Source organism: Suillus bovinus (genome assembly GCF_016758785.1).
Source record: "Suillus bovinus strain UH-Sbo-P2 chromosome Unknown EDB93scaffold_50, whole genome shotgun sequence".
Classification (NCBI taxonomy): Eukaryota; Fungi; Basidiomycota; class Agaricomycetes; order Boletales; family Suillaceae; genus Suillus; species Suillus bovinus.
In genome coordinates, this window is record NW_024542106.1 from 1 (window position 1) to 18,173 (window position 18,173).

Genomic DNA, 18,173 nt, shown 5'->3' on the forward strand with positions numbered 1-18,173 from the left:
CACCAAGACACAGTCGTACCTTGGCGATCCATAGAACTTCGGGTTGCACCGAAGTAAGTCTCGGTGCATGCGCCAGTCGACTAGTGATTCATAATGAATGTGCAAAAACTGAAACTCCGTTACCTGGTAAAAAAGTATCAGTCTTATCAATTGAATTGAAGGAAATTAGCATACCACATCCTCCGCACGCAGGTGAATGCGCCTTCCATCTGGTAATGGAATATCATTTAGTGGTAGAAAACCGTTCAGGAAGCCGTTAAGCTTCATCCGAAAGTCGGTGAAGGCCCTATCAGTTCCATGCGAGTGCATGATATCGGAAAAGGAGTAATTGCCTTGCCTCGAACCTAAATGTGCATGGACAGTAGTAGATTTGGGGTTTCCAGCATCAGGCAGAGTTTCATTGGTCTTGGGGTCGAGAGTGTCTCCTTGATTATACTTGTCAAGTTCATCAAGTTCGATGCGCATAGACATCAAGGTCAGAAGCCATTCATCATAGCGAAGGATCTGCAACAATAAAGCTATCATTAGGCTGAATCCACATGACAATATAGTTAGAAGTGACTCACCTGAGAAGCAACATTCTTGAAATTTGGGCGTTGAAGGTAGATTTTTCGAAGAGAGCCGTGCATTTTTTCATTGGGCTTGGTACTGTAGTTGCGGGTCACGCCTTTGGCCAAAATATCATTGAATACGTGCAAGATTAAATGCTTCTTTGGAAAATTCCAATTCTTCATCGTTTCAGGCTGCGATTCAGTAATGTATTCCTAGTAAAATGTCAGACAGTCATCATCTGAACAAATAGCAACTTACATCCATAATTTCTGAGAACTTTTGCAGCGCCAACCTTCCAGCTGTAATTGTCTCTTCCGTGTGGACTTCGAATGAGGCATAGACATCGAACTCAATGTAGTAGTGAATGCAGCAAAGAAGTAAGTGTCCCAGTTTGCAGTGGGACGAAGAAAGAATATCCTGTGCTGCAAAGATAATTATCTAAGTTATTTTAGTACCTAAAATCGTGTATGATGTATAGACAAACCTTTGACAGATCCCTGAGAACAGTACCATCAGTGAAATCCACTGCCATGACAGATGAAAAATGTGTCAGATTAGGCCATCGTGGAAGTGCGTCAAAACTGAGAAGTGAGTCAGCACTAGCATTAATGTATTATAGTCACAATACATACTTTTGCTTGAGTTTGACAGTGGCTTCCCGCCCAAGATCCAAAATCCAAAATTTTGTCTCCTTCCACAGATGGTCACCCCATAATCCTTCCTCGTTTGTATGCAAGCGGTCGAAAGAAAGAGCGTGATGAACGTCTGTGTAAAGAATTCTCAAGAAGACGTTCTTGAATCAGCGAGTTTGTCAGTATTAATAGATAACAAAGTGGAAAGGGCATACCTGAACATTTCGGAGCGAGAAGGCCTTCAAATGATCCTCCTTTTCCTTCTCAGAAGGCATGGATCTTGCAGTACGAAGTATGTCTTCAGATTGGCGGCTTGTGCGTAGCTCGTAGGTACTGAGAACAGACTGTTGATCTTGTGGAACCAAACAAATTGGACACAGGAATTTCCCCTTAAGTCCCCGTATCAACGCCATGACGCATCTACGATTTTAATGAGCCTCGCAGTAGAGTAGTACTAGAACCAATATTGTGACTTACTGTTCTTCATAATCGGCACTCAAGATCAAAACCAGGGGCCAGAGACATCATTGGATTTCGTCTCTGCATTCAAACCAAAAGCCTGTGTTTGAGTGCTTCGCAACCGAAGCGAGCAGCTGGTAAAACTGATGCATGTCAGACAGCATTTTTGAAGTCCACGTACTTCTTCTTCTTCGTGTGTTCCTGATTTTCGCCGATCTTAATCAATACAATTAGTAATACCACTAACTGAATCAGTGTGATGCACCGACAATGGGCAGCCAACCAACAACACGGCCGCCTCCTACTGTAGTGTTACTGTTACGAATATGAACCAGAAGGTTCGCAATGTGAGCGATAATCGGATAGCCTTTGACTCCCAAATGATGATAGTTTATTTTTGTCTGCGTACAGGATGAACGCCAATGGTTTGGCATCCGGGGGAAGGTGTGACTAAGTTACAAACATTCGGAGGGATATCATTAATTTAAAAGGATAGATAACAAATAAAGCATTGGAACATACTTGCACATTCCAAAATGCATCGGCAGTCCATGGTTCATTGATGAAACGTACAAACTTTTCTCCATCAAATTTTGAGAGACGTTGAGCATCAAACACAAAGTGAGGTGCGAGATGTCTGTCTTGCAACAAGTCAAGCGCCCAGTCCCAAAGAGGGCGGTAGTGCATGTCAAACTCATATACCTCTTTTTCGAAGGGAACAGATACATTGTCACACTGAAACTATGCACTAATGATAAGTTTATTATATTGTTAGTAGTAGTACATGAGACAATGCTTACTCTGGTATAGCATTGCGAAGCTAGATCCCAGAGGGAACGGACTTCATCATGATTTTGCAACGTGAATGCATCTTTGCCGCTAGCAGATTGGTGTATGAGACTGAGAAGACGATTAGTCTGTTCCTTTGTCATCGCAGCTTCAGGAGCAATCTCAAAATATCAAAATTGAGTCGTGTGTGGAAGGGTTCCCATGGTGAGTTGTTATGGGGCACATAAGCTTCCGTTGGGCGGCTGCGGGAGAACTCAGAGAAATGATGTACACTGGGAGGGAGTTGGCTATGGGGATGATATTCAACTTGGATGTCATCGAGCTGGTGAGTGGGCTCGCTGGGACCAGGATCAGGCTCGTTGTCGATGGGACCAGAATCAGGCTCATTGAAGTTGGGTAATGTTGTGTCATGGTCCATTGGTGGGTACCGTGAAGGTGATGACCCTTGATGATCTGGCACTGTGTTTTAATCAGTTTAAGGATGATATCAATCAAAATGTTTTGAATTACCTATGTCTGATTCTGTTGCCCAGATCGCGGTGGCATTCACTATATTACAATGAGAAACATTAAAAGAGCAGAAACATAATCAAAACATAACCGCTCACCTGTAGCAGCTGACAGTGTGTTCTCAAAACATTGTAAGTTATTGTGCACTTTACGACACTGCCTTCTAAGTTCTGTAAAACAATTATCAACTATAAAATATCAAGCGCATCAGATGAGTGAATTGACCACTGACCTTTCTTTTCAGCTTTCCGAACTATATCAGCGAACTCCTCGTCTTCTAGCCGCTCCTGTTCTTTCTTTGCGCAAGACTTCGTATGGGATACTAATCCACATGCGCGAACAACTGCTCCACATCAATCGCACGTCACGAGGTCTGATGTGCGTTGTTTTGACTTAGGCATCGGTGTGTTTTGATGACGATAGAAGACGAGTAGAAGACGAGTAAGGAGCGAGTTGATGGTGATGGTCTATTTTTAAAGGCATAATTGATGAGCATCAGTTGCATCAGAATGACATTGAAACTCTGCCTACGGGCATCGTAATGAGCTCAAAATCAGGTCAAAATAATTCCAAGGTACATTGTAACATGTGACCATTATGAAGGCATCGTAATGAGATTGAAATCAGGTCAAAATAATTTAAAGGTACATTATAACACGTGACCATTATGATGCTCATAAAACATCTCCGACATGTTTGCTGAACTCACGACTGTCATTGCCTTTGCTGAGTTGGGGTGCTGCTTTGAGAACGTGCAAAGTTCAAGTAAGACATACATGGTGCATCATGAAATTGACTACAATTCTAAGTATGTATGGTATCTGCTAGAAGTCTAGTGCTGGGTTTATCACAAAGTCCAATTGAGCTAACACACTGGTAGATCACTGCTGCGATCTCCCAACAATTGCAATGTAAGATTTGTAATTACGAAACATTACCTTCTGCACATTGCTGAGATTACCAATGTGATGGACAATACCATCGAAATCATCCTTCCCATCAAGCTGCGTGAACAGAAGGATGACTGGTGGATGAGACAGTTGTTCATAGGGAACTGCACGGGTAAACCTGTGGGTGTGCGCAGTTGGACCTGTACCCATACCCGGAGATATACCCATACCCGTGGTGCGGGTATGGGTTTGCTTGCGGGTATCAGCCAAACGGACCTGGGGTATTACCTGTGGGTCACTACGAAGAGCATTGTAATAAATTGTAACAACAAATGTAATACTAATCTACTTGGACTCTGTCCCAACCCTCATTCATTGCTTCCTCTTCACCAATGACATCTGGGAGCTTAGACACATGAATGATATCCTCAGATTTGACCAGGCCTAACTCGTTCCATAAGCTGATACAAAGCAGCACATGTGTCAACTGCACCGATAAACGATTTCTGACATGTGACAGGACAAGATGCCCACGACTGAAGAGACGTTCAACGTCTACAGAAGTAGCTATAGGCAATATAAGCTTACAAGGCATTAAACATAATAATGCCACATACCAGGGATAGTTAGATAATCAATGGCCATGCACGACAGGTGGGGGAATGATTTGTGACATTCTTGCCACCAAGCGATAGGGTTGGTGACATGTTCCACGTCCGTACTAAGGTAACAGTCGAGTTTGGAGCCCGAGTTAGTAGGTTTGGGGACTGCAAGTGTGGGGAGGTTGTCAAAAATGTTGTCACTCTAAGATTGAGTCAGTACAAATGCTGAGTAAAAAGCAAAAAAGAAAAATACCATCAATATATTACCATTTGACTCCAAGACATCCGCCTCACACTCCAAATCAGAGTCGGCATCAAGGGACAGGTATGAATGTTTGAATTCCTCGCGCACAAGTTGCTCTGCAGTTTGGATCCAGTTGTCTTCCCAGTCTGCTGCCTTGAAGTATAATAGCTTGTGTTGGGGATGTAACACTAGTATAAGGATATTAACTGTCAGTAGAAACTAGAAAAAACCTAGATTGAATAGAACTTACCCATGGAGATCTGATATGTGTGAGACCTGTCTTATATTTGTCTTTAGAGTTTGACAGTTGGCAGCTGTATAGTTTTGTATTTACATAGTTGAATTTTACTAGCACCTGTTTGGCATCCGTTTGGCGCCCATTGTGACTGATACCCACAGCGCAGGTACAGGTAGGGGTAGGGGTATCATGACCTCAGACCTGTACCCGTACCCCAGTGGTACCCATACCCGTGACCCGTGCAGGTTACCTGTACCTGTGCAGTTCCCTAGTTGTTTGCGCAACACCAACTTGGTAATGGCACCAGCAACAGCAATAGTGTAATTGAGTTGTTCTTGTGGATTGTCAATGAATTTGGCAAGGCCAAGGTCGCTACACCATATGATGTGAATAACAATATTGAGGATGAAGGGATGGTCAAGGACGCCATCCAATATCGTTACATTTCCGTTCTAAAAAACAAGATCAATTAATAAAATATAAAAAGAAAATTGAACATATGGCATCGACTGTATATTTGTGCATAAATGCGAGAGGGTTAAGAACATTGTCAATCAATGCAGAAATTACATGACAGCAGAATTGTTCTGGTGTCAAACTAGAGTCAATTGGCAGATAGATGGTATAACCGACAGTAAGGCAAGTCCACATGATGTTCAGGAGCTTCTTGAAGGTGGCAGTCCACGCAGCCATCACCTGCTGGCATTGATTGTCTGACACGCATACTGTAACTAAGAAATCAATCAAGTTAGAAATCAATTTGACAACATCTATAGGTGAAGACTCACTGCTCATACCAGGGATAGCTGGGGTTGACTCTGAAATCACTTGAGAAACTAGTTGGGTCTTCTCAATATCAGTGGCGGCCATTGCAGATGATGTGAGAAGAAACCATGGGATTTTTTGTTTTGCACGATCTATGATTTGCTTCTTGATCTGACAGGAGACATTAATGATAACTGGAGGTTGCTGGATGGTAGGGGTGACAGAGATTATGGTAGGGGTGACAGAGATGATGATAGGGGTGACAGAGATGATGGTAGGGTGTGGGGTGACAATGGCAGGAACAATGGAGTCATTAGCAGGTCACAGTGTGACAGCAGCTGTGGTCATCATCACCAGCTGTGAAGTATTACAGGGACTTGTTGCAGGAGGTGGTGGTTGATGGTGCATCATAGCTCTTGGTTCAGGTATGAAATAGGGTACAGAGGAGGATGGTCGACTGCACAGGAATCTCTCAGGACGAGATGGTCCTGCAAGTGACTGGGGAAATGGTAAGGGATAAAAGACATTGAATTCCTGTAATTGAGGAAGTAGATGAACACTGCTACTGGCATCACCAGTAGATGGTCCACTGGAGCTAGACGATTGCCCAGGGTCTGGGAGTGATTTTTAAGTTAGCAGCTGAAAATGCAATAGCAAGCAGTGACATACCTGGTGCATGAGGGTAGTCTGATGGTTCAGTTACATTGAGAAATTCCTGTAGTGGATCATCATAATGAGACCCTGTTTGATTGGTCAGTGACCTAGTAGATGACATTGGCTGAAGGACTAACCACCAGTGCAAAAATCAGCTCTTGCGACTCCATCATGATATGAAATTGGGGGCCCTGAATCCAACTGGTCTTCCAACGGCTGCATATAATGCTGAAAGTACAAAGCAAGGGGAAGGTGGAGGTTACTGAGAGCAGAATAAGCGCGAGCACAAGAAGTAGTACTAACAAAACAAACTTGCACAAACCAATAAATCATGTGCTCCTCGAGGCAGGCAATTAGTATTGTGCAGAAGATGTAATAGGAACTGCAGATTGTTAGCCTATCTGTGAAATCGAAAACTGAATTGAATGGTGATTATTCATACTTACCACATGTCACGATACATGATTGTGATGATACTATTTCAAACCAAATCAGCTAATCAATGGTCAACAGTGGTCACATAAAGTGATAGAAGGAGAACAACTATTGGGGTGAAAACTGAATTATGTGAACGGATCAAGTTTGGGCATGCACTTGAGCAGAGGTTTTAAAATATGGGAGCAAATGTGGGATGTCGACAAATTTGGGACATCAACAAATTTAGGACATCAACAAATTTGGGACGTCAATAAATATAGGCACATCAATGGGATGCAGGCATGTAACAGCCATAGATCAGTGTGAAATCAAACATTCATTCTGAACTCAGAGGACTGGCCAGTGGGTGGTGGTAGTCGACGGAAAAGTGATACATGGCAAAAGTCCCTAGTACAACACGTGTAGCTACTATAGGCAAAATGTGAAGTTTAATAGTTGAGAGTTTGAATTACAGTCAATAATCAAATTCATTGATCATAACACGAGGATTTCAAGAAGGGCTTCATGGTCCGGCATGGAGGGAAGAAACAAATTGTATCTGCTTGGGTTTATCAGTGTAGTAAAACTAAACATATACAAGGATTTCACATACCACATGGAGCAAACTTTCTTCAGCCATCTAACTCTTCATGGCCTAAATCTCTACCCAAATCATTGAGGTTTGGATCCGACATGCATATCCCATCATCCGATCCATCTGAGTCATCTGTATCTGTAGGTCCCCTATCATCGACCTCACCAAAGCAGGGAATTCCACTAGGGTACAGCAGAAATCCTCCGCTGTGTGCCAAGAAAGTATCTTTGATTCGCTTACTCAGGAGCTTCACAACCTGGTCAGCCTGGGCATTGATGACATGAAGGGCTTGGCATTCATCTTCATAGATGGCTTGGATATAGTCCTTGTCCTCAGCAGTGTTTGCAAGGCTACACTGAGAAAAGATCCTTGTGTAGCATTGCAACTCTTTCTCTGCTCCTCCAAACTGCTCTACATGTTCAGCATGAATGGCAGTGAGGAATGTATGTTGATGCTCAACTGCTTCGATCTCCCATGTTGTTAGCAGGACACATTGATGTGCAGCCTCATGGGTTGCAAGCTGAGATTTGTATCCTTTGTATAGTGTAGAAGATTTCATTTGTGAGAGACCACCCTCTAGCTGTTTATCAAGCTGAAAACATGAGTTATGAGTGTATGAAAGTTCTAATAATAGCATACCTTGTGGATTGCTTCTAATAAAAATTCTAGTTGGACCCTTGGCCCATAAACCGAGCTGAATAACAGAGCTCCAACAGAGTTGGACCAGGCAGGTATGGATGATATTTTTTTTAAATATATATATATATATATTATTGTCCTTTGGGGTCATAGACCCTATGTCAGACATAGCCCTTTTTGCGGGGGGCTTACTCCCGCTTAACTATTGTATGTTGGATGATACTTTCTAGGGCTTTTATTGTGCATGGATTCATGTCGACCTATACAAGCAGGTAGGGGAGAAGAGCCAGGTATTAAGAATAAACTGCCTATGTCATCAGAAGGGCTATGTGGGATAGGACTTGGACTCAGAGGGGAGGTATGTAGGTCTGTGTCCATCTTGCCAGGAGAGAAACCTGTTCTGAGACTAGAGTTACAGAGAGTTGTCTCAGACATACTCGAAGAGTCAGGAGAAGACGACATTGGAAAACTGCTTAAGTCAGAGGACAAGAGAGGGCTGCTGGGTTGTAGACGGAATGAAGAACAGAGTAAGTTTAAAACAGACATCCTACATATATGTGGAGAGAAGATTAGCTGGGAGACTGGAGCTCAGGTGTTACTATTATGGGATATTCATATCAGCAGAGCCTCAAAATAATTTAATGAGAAATACCCACTTGAAAGGAGTGATATTAACACACGGACCACTGAAAGCACTGCAGACAAAATGGTCAGCTGCCCTGGATGTCTTGAATTTTTTTCAGCTACAGGATATAGCCAGCATTTAGCCAAGACTAGACAACCACCTTGCATGGCTGTCCTTGCTGCTTCCCGTGGGTATACCAATGCCCAGAAAAGTCCCACACCTGTACACCCACCATCATTACTGATTCCTATAGAGGAGGTTAATCAAGGCCCTGTTTTTGAGGGCAATTTTTTCAGTACATACGAGGAAGGTGATCTAGAGTGGTCAGATGATAAGAATGATTTCAGTGATGAGGAAGAGGGCACTTGCGATGAAGAATGGGAGCCTCCTATACCAGACACTGGCCATGATCAGAGATGTAAGCCTGCCAAACAAGGTAACAATGATGATGATGCTGATGCTGAAGTACTGTTAGATGATCAAGAAGTTTGTCCACAGATAGAGCAACATGTCATGCAAGACAAGGAGAGTTTTGGTATTGTTCCATATCCAGATGCCTGGGCAGGCAAACTGATATCTGGACAGCCTACACATGGTGCAAATACTGCATATGGTATTGATGCTGGCAGCACTGCCAATGTGTATGCTCCCTTTGCCTCCCAGATAGACTGGGACATTGCTAAATGGGTGAAGCTACACAGTGCAAGTTCAACAGCTCTCACTGACTTGCTCGAAATTGATGGGGTACGTACCAGTGCAAATATATTTAGCTTAGCGAATACTTTGGCCTTTCATACAAGAATTCAAAAGAGTTAAATAAGATAATCGACAAGGACCTCCCTGGTCGACCAAAGTTCTTGCATGAACAAATTATTGTCACTGGTGAAGCATTTGATGTCTTTTACAGAGACATCATTGAATACATCAAAGCTTTGTATAGTGACCCTGACTTTGCTGATTTTCTTGTGTTTTCACCAGAGCGTCACTATGCCGATAAAGATCAGACTATATAGTTATTCCATGATATGCACACCAGCAAGTGGTGGTGGGATATGTAGGTAAGCACAGTATTATAAACTTAATGCTGGCCTTACAGTATTGATATAAAATTTTAAGAAAGTGCTTGATCAGTGATGTTTAGGTGCTACAATTATCCCTATTATCATATCAAGCGACAAAATGCAGGTTACATTATTCTGAAATAAATCTGCATACTCTGTCTACCTCACCATCAGTAACATCTCAAAAGAAATTCGCCAAAAACCATTGTGTCGTGCTCATATCCTCCTAGTGTATCTACCAACTACCCACCTTGAACATATCACCAATAAAGCCTCAAGACATCATACCATCACAAACCTCTACCATGCATGTATGAGTCATATACTGGCCCCTCTCAACACTGCTGGTAATGATGGGCTTGTGATGAGCAGTGGTGATGGTGTATGTTGTCGTTGTCATCCTTTGTTCGCATGTTTTGTTAGCAACTATCTTGAGCAATTACTTGCTACTGGGGTAAAAGCAATGGAGTGCCCCAAGTGCGATATCCCCACTGACAAATTTGAAAGCAATATGGCACCATTTAATATACATGATCTTCACACTGTGTTGGATGCTCTTGCCATGATTGATGAAGGTGATTTGGCATTTGTACAGGCATGTCATGCAGCTGCAATCAAACTGATTATCCACCCGTTCTGGGAGGACCTGCCTTACACAAATATCTATCAGGCAATCACACCTGACGTACTACATCAGCTATATCAAGGTCTTATCAAACATTTACTTGGATGGCTGGCACAAGCATGTAGAGCAGCAGAGGTTAATGCACAATGTTGTTGGTTGCCTCCAAATCACCATGTTCAATTGTTCATGAAGGGTATCACCAGTCTCACTCGCCTCAGTGGCACTGAGCATAGTCAAATATGTTGCTTCCTCCTTGGCATCATCATTGACATCCGACTTCCTGAAAATCTTGCTTCATCTCACCCCCTAAAAGCTGTACATGGGCTTCTCGACTTTCTTTACCTCACGCAGTACCCATGCCATAGCTCTAAAATATTACTCTTATTGGACAAAGCTCTCACTCTCTTTCATGACAAGTTGACCTTGGAATCCAGAACAACTTCAACCTTCCAAAGCTTCATGCAGTGTGTCATCATGGATCTATGATTCAGATTTTTGGAATGACAGACAACTACAATATGGAGTATACAGAATGGCTACATATTGATCTTGCTAAGGACACATATAGTGCAACTAATCACAAGAACAAATTTACTCAGATGACACAATGGCTGGAGCGGAAGGAAAAGATTTTTTGTCATGAGCAGTACATAAAGTGGTGTCTTGATGGAGATCATGCTCCTCGTCAAGCACATCCACCTGACCTACACTTTAACTGCATGCAAAAAATAACCAAGCATCCGAGTGCTAAAGCAGTATGGATTCAAAAATTGATCACAGACTATGGCGCAACTAACTTTAGAGAGGCATTTGCTTGGTACATCGTTTAACAACAGAATCCTGATAATGCTATGACTCGGCAGCACCTTGAAAACCTTGCTGCAGGTATCCATCTACCATGCCAATCTGTCCTCATCTATCACAAGATAAAGTGGACATCGACCAATGCTCAAGGACATGGTGACCCACTTGTTATGGTGGATAGCATACATGCTAAACCACATCGCACTGCTCTCTGAGTGAACAACATGGCACCAGCACATTTTGATACAGCACTTATTGATGATGGTACTGGTGCCATTGGGTTTAAAGGTACAGTTATGTCAAATTTGTGTTATTTCAAGTCAGTGACAATGTTATCACAGGCTTACTAGATAGTCCCATGAGTCTGTGTGTCCCAAGAGTCCGTGCATTGACTCTAGCACATGCAATTCTGCACGGAATCCTTATGTATGTTGGATCTAGGTTCTACCCAACATAATACATAGTGCTATGTTTTTTGTTTGAAAAAAATTGAAGTGGATCTCATGTGATGGCCAACTTATTGGTACTGGAGGCTATTTTGTGCATACAAGGCTCACTCTCAAGGTCAGATCACCATGTAAAATTCTGAAATATGGTACAATGATTGTACACAATGAGGAAATACTAAAACAAATTTTTCCGGGGCCACATGCTTGTCAGGATTATCTACAATAAAAGAAATATGCCCCAGACATGACAATCTATCCAAAGTGTTACATTGAGACTGTGTAAGTCGAAACTCCGCCATGCCAAAATGCGGCACAAAAACACCAATGCCAAATTGAAGTCTGAGCCCACCCCAACAGGTGCATGGTCAAGTCCAAACAGCAGTGCGAGGCCCAAGAAGAAAAAGTCCAGAAGGCCTGTGCAAAGCTTTGGGAAGATCAGCAAGCCGGTAACACACCAAACAAAAGCTGATCTTCTCGAACTCACACAAGCTCTGGGAATTTCTCTTGATGGCGCTCGAAACAATCCTGAACGTGTCTCCTTGATTCAAGTGCAGCTTGACGGGCACCCACAGCTGAAGGACGATCAAAAATTCATCGGCCTTTATGGCTGTCTCCCTCGTGGGCAGAAACACATGCATACAACTGTGGTTGATGAAAACACTGCACCAGCAGAGTCACTTCAAGTCTAGTGGCCTGCAATCCATCGTTGACTCAATGATTTGCAACGTTCGACGGACTTACCAGTGTCATCCTCGTCCACTACTCCGCATTATGTTTCCGTGCTGTCAATGCCTGATCCCCCCTCGACTGTTTATTCTGGCATTCAAGTTGCACATACTTTACTTCCTCAGCATCACCCATTCCCTCCCCAGCATAATTTACATCATGGACCTAGCAATACACACTATCATACCATTCCCCATCACAATTATCATATGCCTGCACACACTCACCCGAGTTCACCTTATTATTCACATTAGTTACTCGAAGTCTAGTCAAGATATATACTTTATATTTTACGGTCACATAATCAGTTCAATAATATTAATTGCATGCTTTCGCTGCTTCATACAGATTGTTTCATTGCCTCTAAGTGCGCAGCGCACGACTTCAACAACACACACTGTACGAACGGTGCATTGCGGAGTGTGAAAAGGCATTGCAGCAGATGTGTGACATAGTGTGACCAAGTGCGCAAACTCTAGGGAAAATGCACTTTTCTGTGTGGTAACTCTCCGCTGGACTCAACATGTCGAGTTTTGAAAAAAAAACAACTAGCAGGTGTTATACTTTTGATGTCAGCCTATCAAACTGTCAAAGAATTAATTTTTTATGTTTGTGCGATGTGGAGTAATAGATGTTTTCCCAAAAATGTGCAGACTCTAGTGGACATCTAGTATGTGTTGGTCAAATTCATGTCATTTTCTCAATTCCAGCAGCAACAGCTCAGCTGTTATTCCCTCCCACACACCAACCTCCCAAGCACCTCGCATATGTTGAATGGTCTACTCCATTCCCTGTAATGCCGGATCCAAGGCATGGCATGTACAAAATTAGTTGTTTCATCAAGTCTGGGGAGAGAGTTGCAAGTATCATTCCCATTTCAAATATTGTACGCAGTATCCATCTCATCCCAAAGTTTGGAGCTGTTGCACCACGGAACTGGACAAGTCATGCTGTTCTCGAAGAATGTCACACCTTCTTTGTCAACTGCTACATTGATAGACATACTTTTGTGACTCTTAGATAATGTGCTAATTACTTATCATACTATTCATTGTGACTGCTGTTTTGTTGTCGTAGGAGCTTATTCAGTACTTACTCGAGCCTGAGCTTGGTGCGCAAGGCCCTTAAATCCAACCACCTCTACTATATGTAATTCTTGTTAATTTCAAATCAGCCTGAACGCTTCACCCTGGGGAACTAACCCAAAACAAGACTCAAAAAATATGTCCCTGTTTTGGAACATGTACAACATTAGTCTAAGTCCCAAGTTGCTGGTATTAATATATATAAATATGTAGTGCCAGCCATGGGCTCATTGCCTCGCACTAGATTTCTGCACCTTCATTTACTATTCAAGTCCAAATCTGCACCATGAGCAACACTGTCCGGAGTGAGTACTTACTCACCATGTCCGAGTTCAGATATTGTGCTTAAAGCCATGAATGCACATTGCAGGTGTTTGGAATGCAAAGGCAAAAGCTTTAAAAAATGCAGGTCAGTAAAATAGTTGGTCTATTCTGAAGCTTGTATCGCACTTACCGCACTTTGCCACCTAGTCTGGAATACTACAAAAAGAAAATGTGAGCGCCCCACTCAGGCTGCAGAAGAGCCAGCCAAGAGAGCACCTGCAAAAAAGAAGAATCACACATCTTCCACCGGGCACGGGATGGTAGGCATCACTGCTGGTTCTCGTGCCCCAGGAATCTCTGTGTCACCTAAAACACGTTGAGGTATGTGTAAGCGCTCAGATCATTTCATAAACCCAATCAATCTATTTTACCCATTATTTCAGAAGATTCCAGAAGATAAAACATCCAAATGGTCAGTCATTGGTGAGGGACATATAGAAGGCAAAGTTAGCAATGTGAGGGGTAGTACTAAGAAGCGCCAACTCAGAGGTGAGCATAATGACATGCTGGCATGTACTGGCCCTATAGTACCAGCAGTGCCCGAATTGCATGCAAAATCCAGTGATGTCGATGTCCAGCCTGAGGAAGAATTCAACATGCCTTCCATCGACAATGAATTTTTTGCAGATAAGCCCAAGGATGCCTCCGATTTTCAACTAAGTGGTGATGAGGCAGATGCTGGCACTGATGCAGACCTGGAGCCAATTGAAGATGAGTCAGATAACTGTATTGTAAAGTCGTTGTCAGCTGAGGTATAAAATACCAGTTGTTCCTGTTCATAGCACTAACTGACTGCAACCTCCTCAGATACCAACATTTGTCTCGAAGGCCAAACAGCTCGACTTTCCATTGACGCAACCAACATGGCTGCCTCAAAGTTGTCACAAATGGTCAAACTATTTCCATTTTCATCTGCTCAACCAAGCCTAAGAGCTCCTACTAGGGCAAGTTCATTCATCATGCATCATCACAATTCTCTATCTCCATGCTTAACGGTGGCCCCTCAGAAGCCAAAACCTCACTCTGCATGTGATAAAAAATGAGTACATGAGGTAAGTGAGGAGTTCCCCTGTGATTGCTATGTGTCATGTTATGTTATGCACTGTAGACACCCATCTGGGCAGATGATAGTCCATCAGAAGAGGACCGTCATGGTGGACTAACCTCAGATGAACACTGCAACTCTTCAAAGGGCAACTTTGTAGATTACAATGCTCAGGCTAACCACGTTCATGATCATGATCGCACTACTGGAGGACCCAAACTTGTGCGGACTGATACTGGAAAGATCAAGTTAATGGACCAAAACATCGACACCTGTTGTGTGGTCCAAAGAGCAATATTAGAGGCCAAGGTTCACCTGACATTTGTCAATGGATATCTGGAGCTTACTGAATAAAGGTCTGTTCACCCGAGATGCACTTTTAACAGCATCTCATGCCTGCAGTGTCCCTCCCATCTTAAAACTGACAACTCATATTGTATGGCTCTTGCAACTCTGGTATGTCACCTTCTTAGTGACAGCTTTCAAAGTCTACAATGATTTTATCCTTGCATGTAGGTTAAGGCTCGAGTGCTGCTTTTTCGCAGCAAATTAAAGGACGATGCTTGCGCACACATCACTGCATATTATTGTCTTGGTCCTGATTGTGTCGATGCTGCTAAAAAAAATTTGCTTGTGAACCATGTTTATCATTACACTCAACATTTCAATGTAGGTTATTATGCACTCTAGGCTATGGAACATTCTCATGTTGCGCACTGCTCGCAGGATAAAAATGTTGCCATTCCACAGGCAAACAAGCCTTACTCTGCTGACATTTTGCCATATTAATGAAAGGACACTACTTCAATGGTCCAAAGCCAGTTGGCATAAAGGTTTTGGATCGCTTCTAGGAGATCACAAGCAACAAAGCCCAGTGGCCTGAGGTAACGATTCTGATGGTCGCATTGACTACTACTTCAGTATATTTTCAATCTGTAATCAACACCATACTTATGTATTGACAACAAATACATAGGTGTATGCTGTGCTATTCTGGAAGTCCAGTGGATCTCCATCCAAGTTCAGCGAGGTCTACTTGTTCCAGGTGAAATTTCTTGAGAAATTGAGGCAGGATGTGCCAGGCAAGTTTCACAGGGTGATGGCTGATACTTTCGAGGCTATCTGGTGAGTCCAGTCCCATACTATGTACTATATCACTCATGGGAGTCATGCTCCACCCCTCATAAGCAAACTCTGCACAAATGGCAACAGTGATGTAGGTTCACACAATGATGTGATGGCTATTCTCAATCTTGCCGGCATGGACAATGACTCTGAGTAGTTCTAGATTTCTGGACTCATACTGTCTTTTTGGTTGGATTTTCAATTCTTTTGTTGTCATGGTCTTGCTATAATGTGACTGAGTAAATGTTCCTTGTTTCATATGCATTTCATAATGTTTAGATAGCCTCATTTAATTGAATCTTAATTTGTTCTTGTAAAAAGTTGTAACAAAATCCTGAATGAACTGTCAAACACAACGACTGTCAAGTGCGAGATAAGTCTTCATAATGTTTTTTAAGTTTGAATAAAAGCCTTCTGAAATTACATATAATTATCTCTAGATTAGCGCTCAGGAGTAATACTTCGTGGGGCAGTAAAAAAGGTTTTCTAATCCGCTAAGTTATCTATTTTTGCAAAACTATGATGACTTAGAAAAAAATTCGCGAAGTTCATCATATTTAGTCTACTTTTGTATCGGAGGGTTTTCCTGATGATGTTGAAAATGATATCATAGTACAGGTCAAATGCGACCTTCACACAACCTGGTACAACATGTCTACCCACAGTGAGAGTCAAGGTGGGTGGACTCGCCGGACTTTCGAGAATTCTGGTATCTTGGTTGATTGAGGCTTTGTTTTGACAATCCTATAGAATCAACACACTAGTTGGATCGGAATGCCGGCCCACATCAGGAACACAAGCACCAAGATCTGTACGGCACCTTACGGCTGCCATCGTATCGCTAGACCAGCTTGAGGATAAACACTCAAGCCCAAGGTGCTAAATAGCGCAGGCCGCGACCTCGCACATGTACCCTGACAGAAGGTCTGCGTCTCCGTTTCCCAAATGCACAAGCAAACAAGCGAAGTAGACGCATGGTTCTGTTTTCCAGCTCCAGAAGTAAATGGATTGAAACGAAGTCTGTTCATTGACATGAGAATAGCTGTGGAACTGAGTTATTGTGGGCCGTGCTTTCAAATAAAGGTTTGAACATACGACGCCGTAACAGTTTTGCTGGGCAGTACTAGGCAGAAACCACTAGCTCAGCTTCTCGCGAGGTGACCGGAATGAATAGGTTCTGCCTATATCATGATGCCAAACAGCATTCTGCCCAAGATACGAAAATATTGTTTTCGCGAGTATAAGAACAGGTCATATTACTACCGTCAACTTCACTCCAAAGAGATTTTTTGAGCACGTCAATAGTTCATACCACTTCGCATAAACAATGCGTTTCACCTTCCTGACCGTTATTGTTGTGCTGACAACATCTATAACGTTTGTCGTCGATGCCACGTGCCAGGCAGAGGGACAGCCTTGCAACACGCCTGCTGAATGCTGCTTGACACAGGACCTCCACTCGATGAGCTGCCTTAACACTGTAAGTAAGAGCAGTTTGCTTTGCATCACTTTCACTTTATAACTCACCCTTTGGGCCTCGTTACATCAGTGGGATGGTACTCGTGTATGCATAGTGTAGGGGGAAGAAAGGAATTGGCCTTGTGGCAATTGGCAGAATGGCAGACTCTGCCATATTACTTCATGAAGTCGGCAAAATGTAGTGATATTTTGAGGCTCCTACTAGTAAATCTTCTGATGTTGAAAGTGCGTCGATATCCCACCTTGATGCACTCTCTTGGATGAATGAAGGCGATCATCTTGCCGCAAACTTCGAAGTGACTCAAAGTATTTGTGCAATGTGCGAGAACTCGGACCGGACTTGTCACGGTTTGCGATCCAGTCACGTGTGGTTGCTAGCTGGACAGCCACAGTTGGAGCTCGATCTTACTATTAGACGCCATTGACAAGCCCCAGCTAAATGAAATCCCCCTGCCTTGTATCGTCACTGCATGTCCCAACTTTTTGTCTCTGATTTCCCACTGCCAATCCCTAGTGGCACATCTTTCCCATCGTCCATCCGTGTCTACAGGACCGCTCCCAGGGTGCATCGTAAGGTGCGGGTTGAACAGATCTCGCCGAGAATGATGCACGTAGTTCAAGTAAGTGGAAGTGGAGGCAAATGACTTCGACTCGCTATCTAGCAGTCTCACATCGATGTATCATGGTGTGCCATCAAAAATTTCCCTTCATTTCTGCGACCTGCTAGTGTCGCTTTGGCAGAACCGCCTCGAAATAGTTCTGTCAACAACACTGACATTGTCGACTCACGAGTCACGGCAAGACCTAGGGCAACCTGAATGACTAACGAGGTTGTCCAG

General features: G+C 43.0%; 5 protein-coding genes across 5 annotated transcripts; 3 read left to right on the forward strand and 2 right to left on the reverse strand.

Moving 5' to 3' along the window:
• Positions 1–19: 19 nt before the first annotated feature.
• On the reverse strand, positions 20–6,798 carry EDB93DRAFT_1105884 (uncharacterized protein; the record flags this gene model as incomplete). The annotated part of the gene is made up of 27 exons (XM_041447551.1): positions 20–123; positions 175–504; positions 567–764; positions 811–969; positions 1,037–1,133; positions 1,185–1,345; positions 1,400–1,604; positions 1,662–1,679; positions 1,825–1,859; positions 1,913–1,958; positions 2,053–2,093; positions 2,166–2,384; positions 2,444–2,566; positions 2,704–2,891; positions 2,943–2,981; positions 3,041–3,112; positions 3,175–3,264; positions 3,652–3,681; positions 3,719–3,746; positions 3,881–3,946; positions 5,204–5,368; positions 5,487–5,647; positions 5,705–5,885; positions 6,207–6,295; positions 6,351–6,396; positions 6,473–6,551; positions 6,782–6,798. Coding segments are annotated over 27 exons (2,987 nt in total), but the record flags the coding sequence as incomplete, so codon positions are not given.
• A 586-nt stretch (positions 6,799–7,384) lies between these two features.
• On the reverse strand, positions 7,385–8,155 carry EDB93DRAFT_1105885 (uncharacterized protein; the record flags this gene model as incomplete). Its single annotated transcript, XM_041447552.1, has 3 exons — positions 7,385–7,939; positions 7,987–8,041; positions 8,142–8,155. 3 exons carry the CDS (start codon positions 8,153–8,155, stop codon positions 7,385–7,387), a joined length of 624 nt encoding a protein of 207 aa, XP_041305212.1.
• A 969-nt stretch (positions 8,156–9,124) lies between these two features.
• EDB93DRAFT_1241851 (uncharacterized protein) lies at positions 9,125–13,300 on the forward strand (the record flags this gene model as incomplete). The annotated part of the gene is made up of 8 exons (XM_041451934.1): positions 9,125–9,355; positions 9,382–9,623; positions 9,648–9,665; positions 9,847–10,612; positions 10,732–11,121; positions 11,161–11,257; positions 11,318–11,381; positions 12,937–13,300. 8 exons carry the CDS (start codon positions 9,125–9,127, stop codon positions 13,298–13,300), a joined length of 2,172 nt encoding a protein of 723 aa, XP_041305213.1.
• Positions 13,301–13,647: 347 nt separating this feature from the next.
• On the forward strand, positions 13,648–16,012 carry EDB93DRAFT_1105887 (uncharacterized protein; the record flags this gene model as incomplete). The annotated part of the gene is made up of 10 exons (XM_041447553.1): positions 13,648–13,666; positions 13,732–13,770; positions 13,833–13,945; positions 14,069–14,174; positions 14,214–14,437; positions 14,794–15,039; positions 15,133–15,186; positions 15,247–15,399; positions 15,707–15,855; positions 15,943–16,012. 10 exons carry the CDS (start codon positions 13,648–13,650, stop codon positions 16,010–16,012), a joined length of 1,173 nt encoding a protein of 390 aa, XP_041305214.1.
• A 1,118-nt stretch (positions 16,013–17,130) lies between these two features.
• On the forward strand, positions 17,131–17,752 carry EDB93DRAFT_1161365 (uncharacterized protein). Its single transcript, XM_041450043.1, has 2 exons — positions 17,131–17,326; positions 17,383–17,752. Exons 1-2 carry the CDS (start codon positions 17,183–17,185, stop codon positions 17,596–17,598), a joined length of 360 nt encoding a protein of 119 aa, XP_041305215.1. The 5' UTR covers positions 17,131–17,182; the 3' UTR covers positions 17,599–17,752.
• The last annotated feature ends 421 nt before the right edge of the window (positions 17,753–18,173 follow it).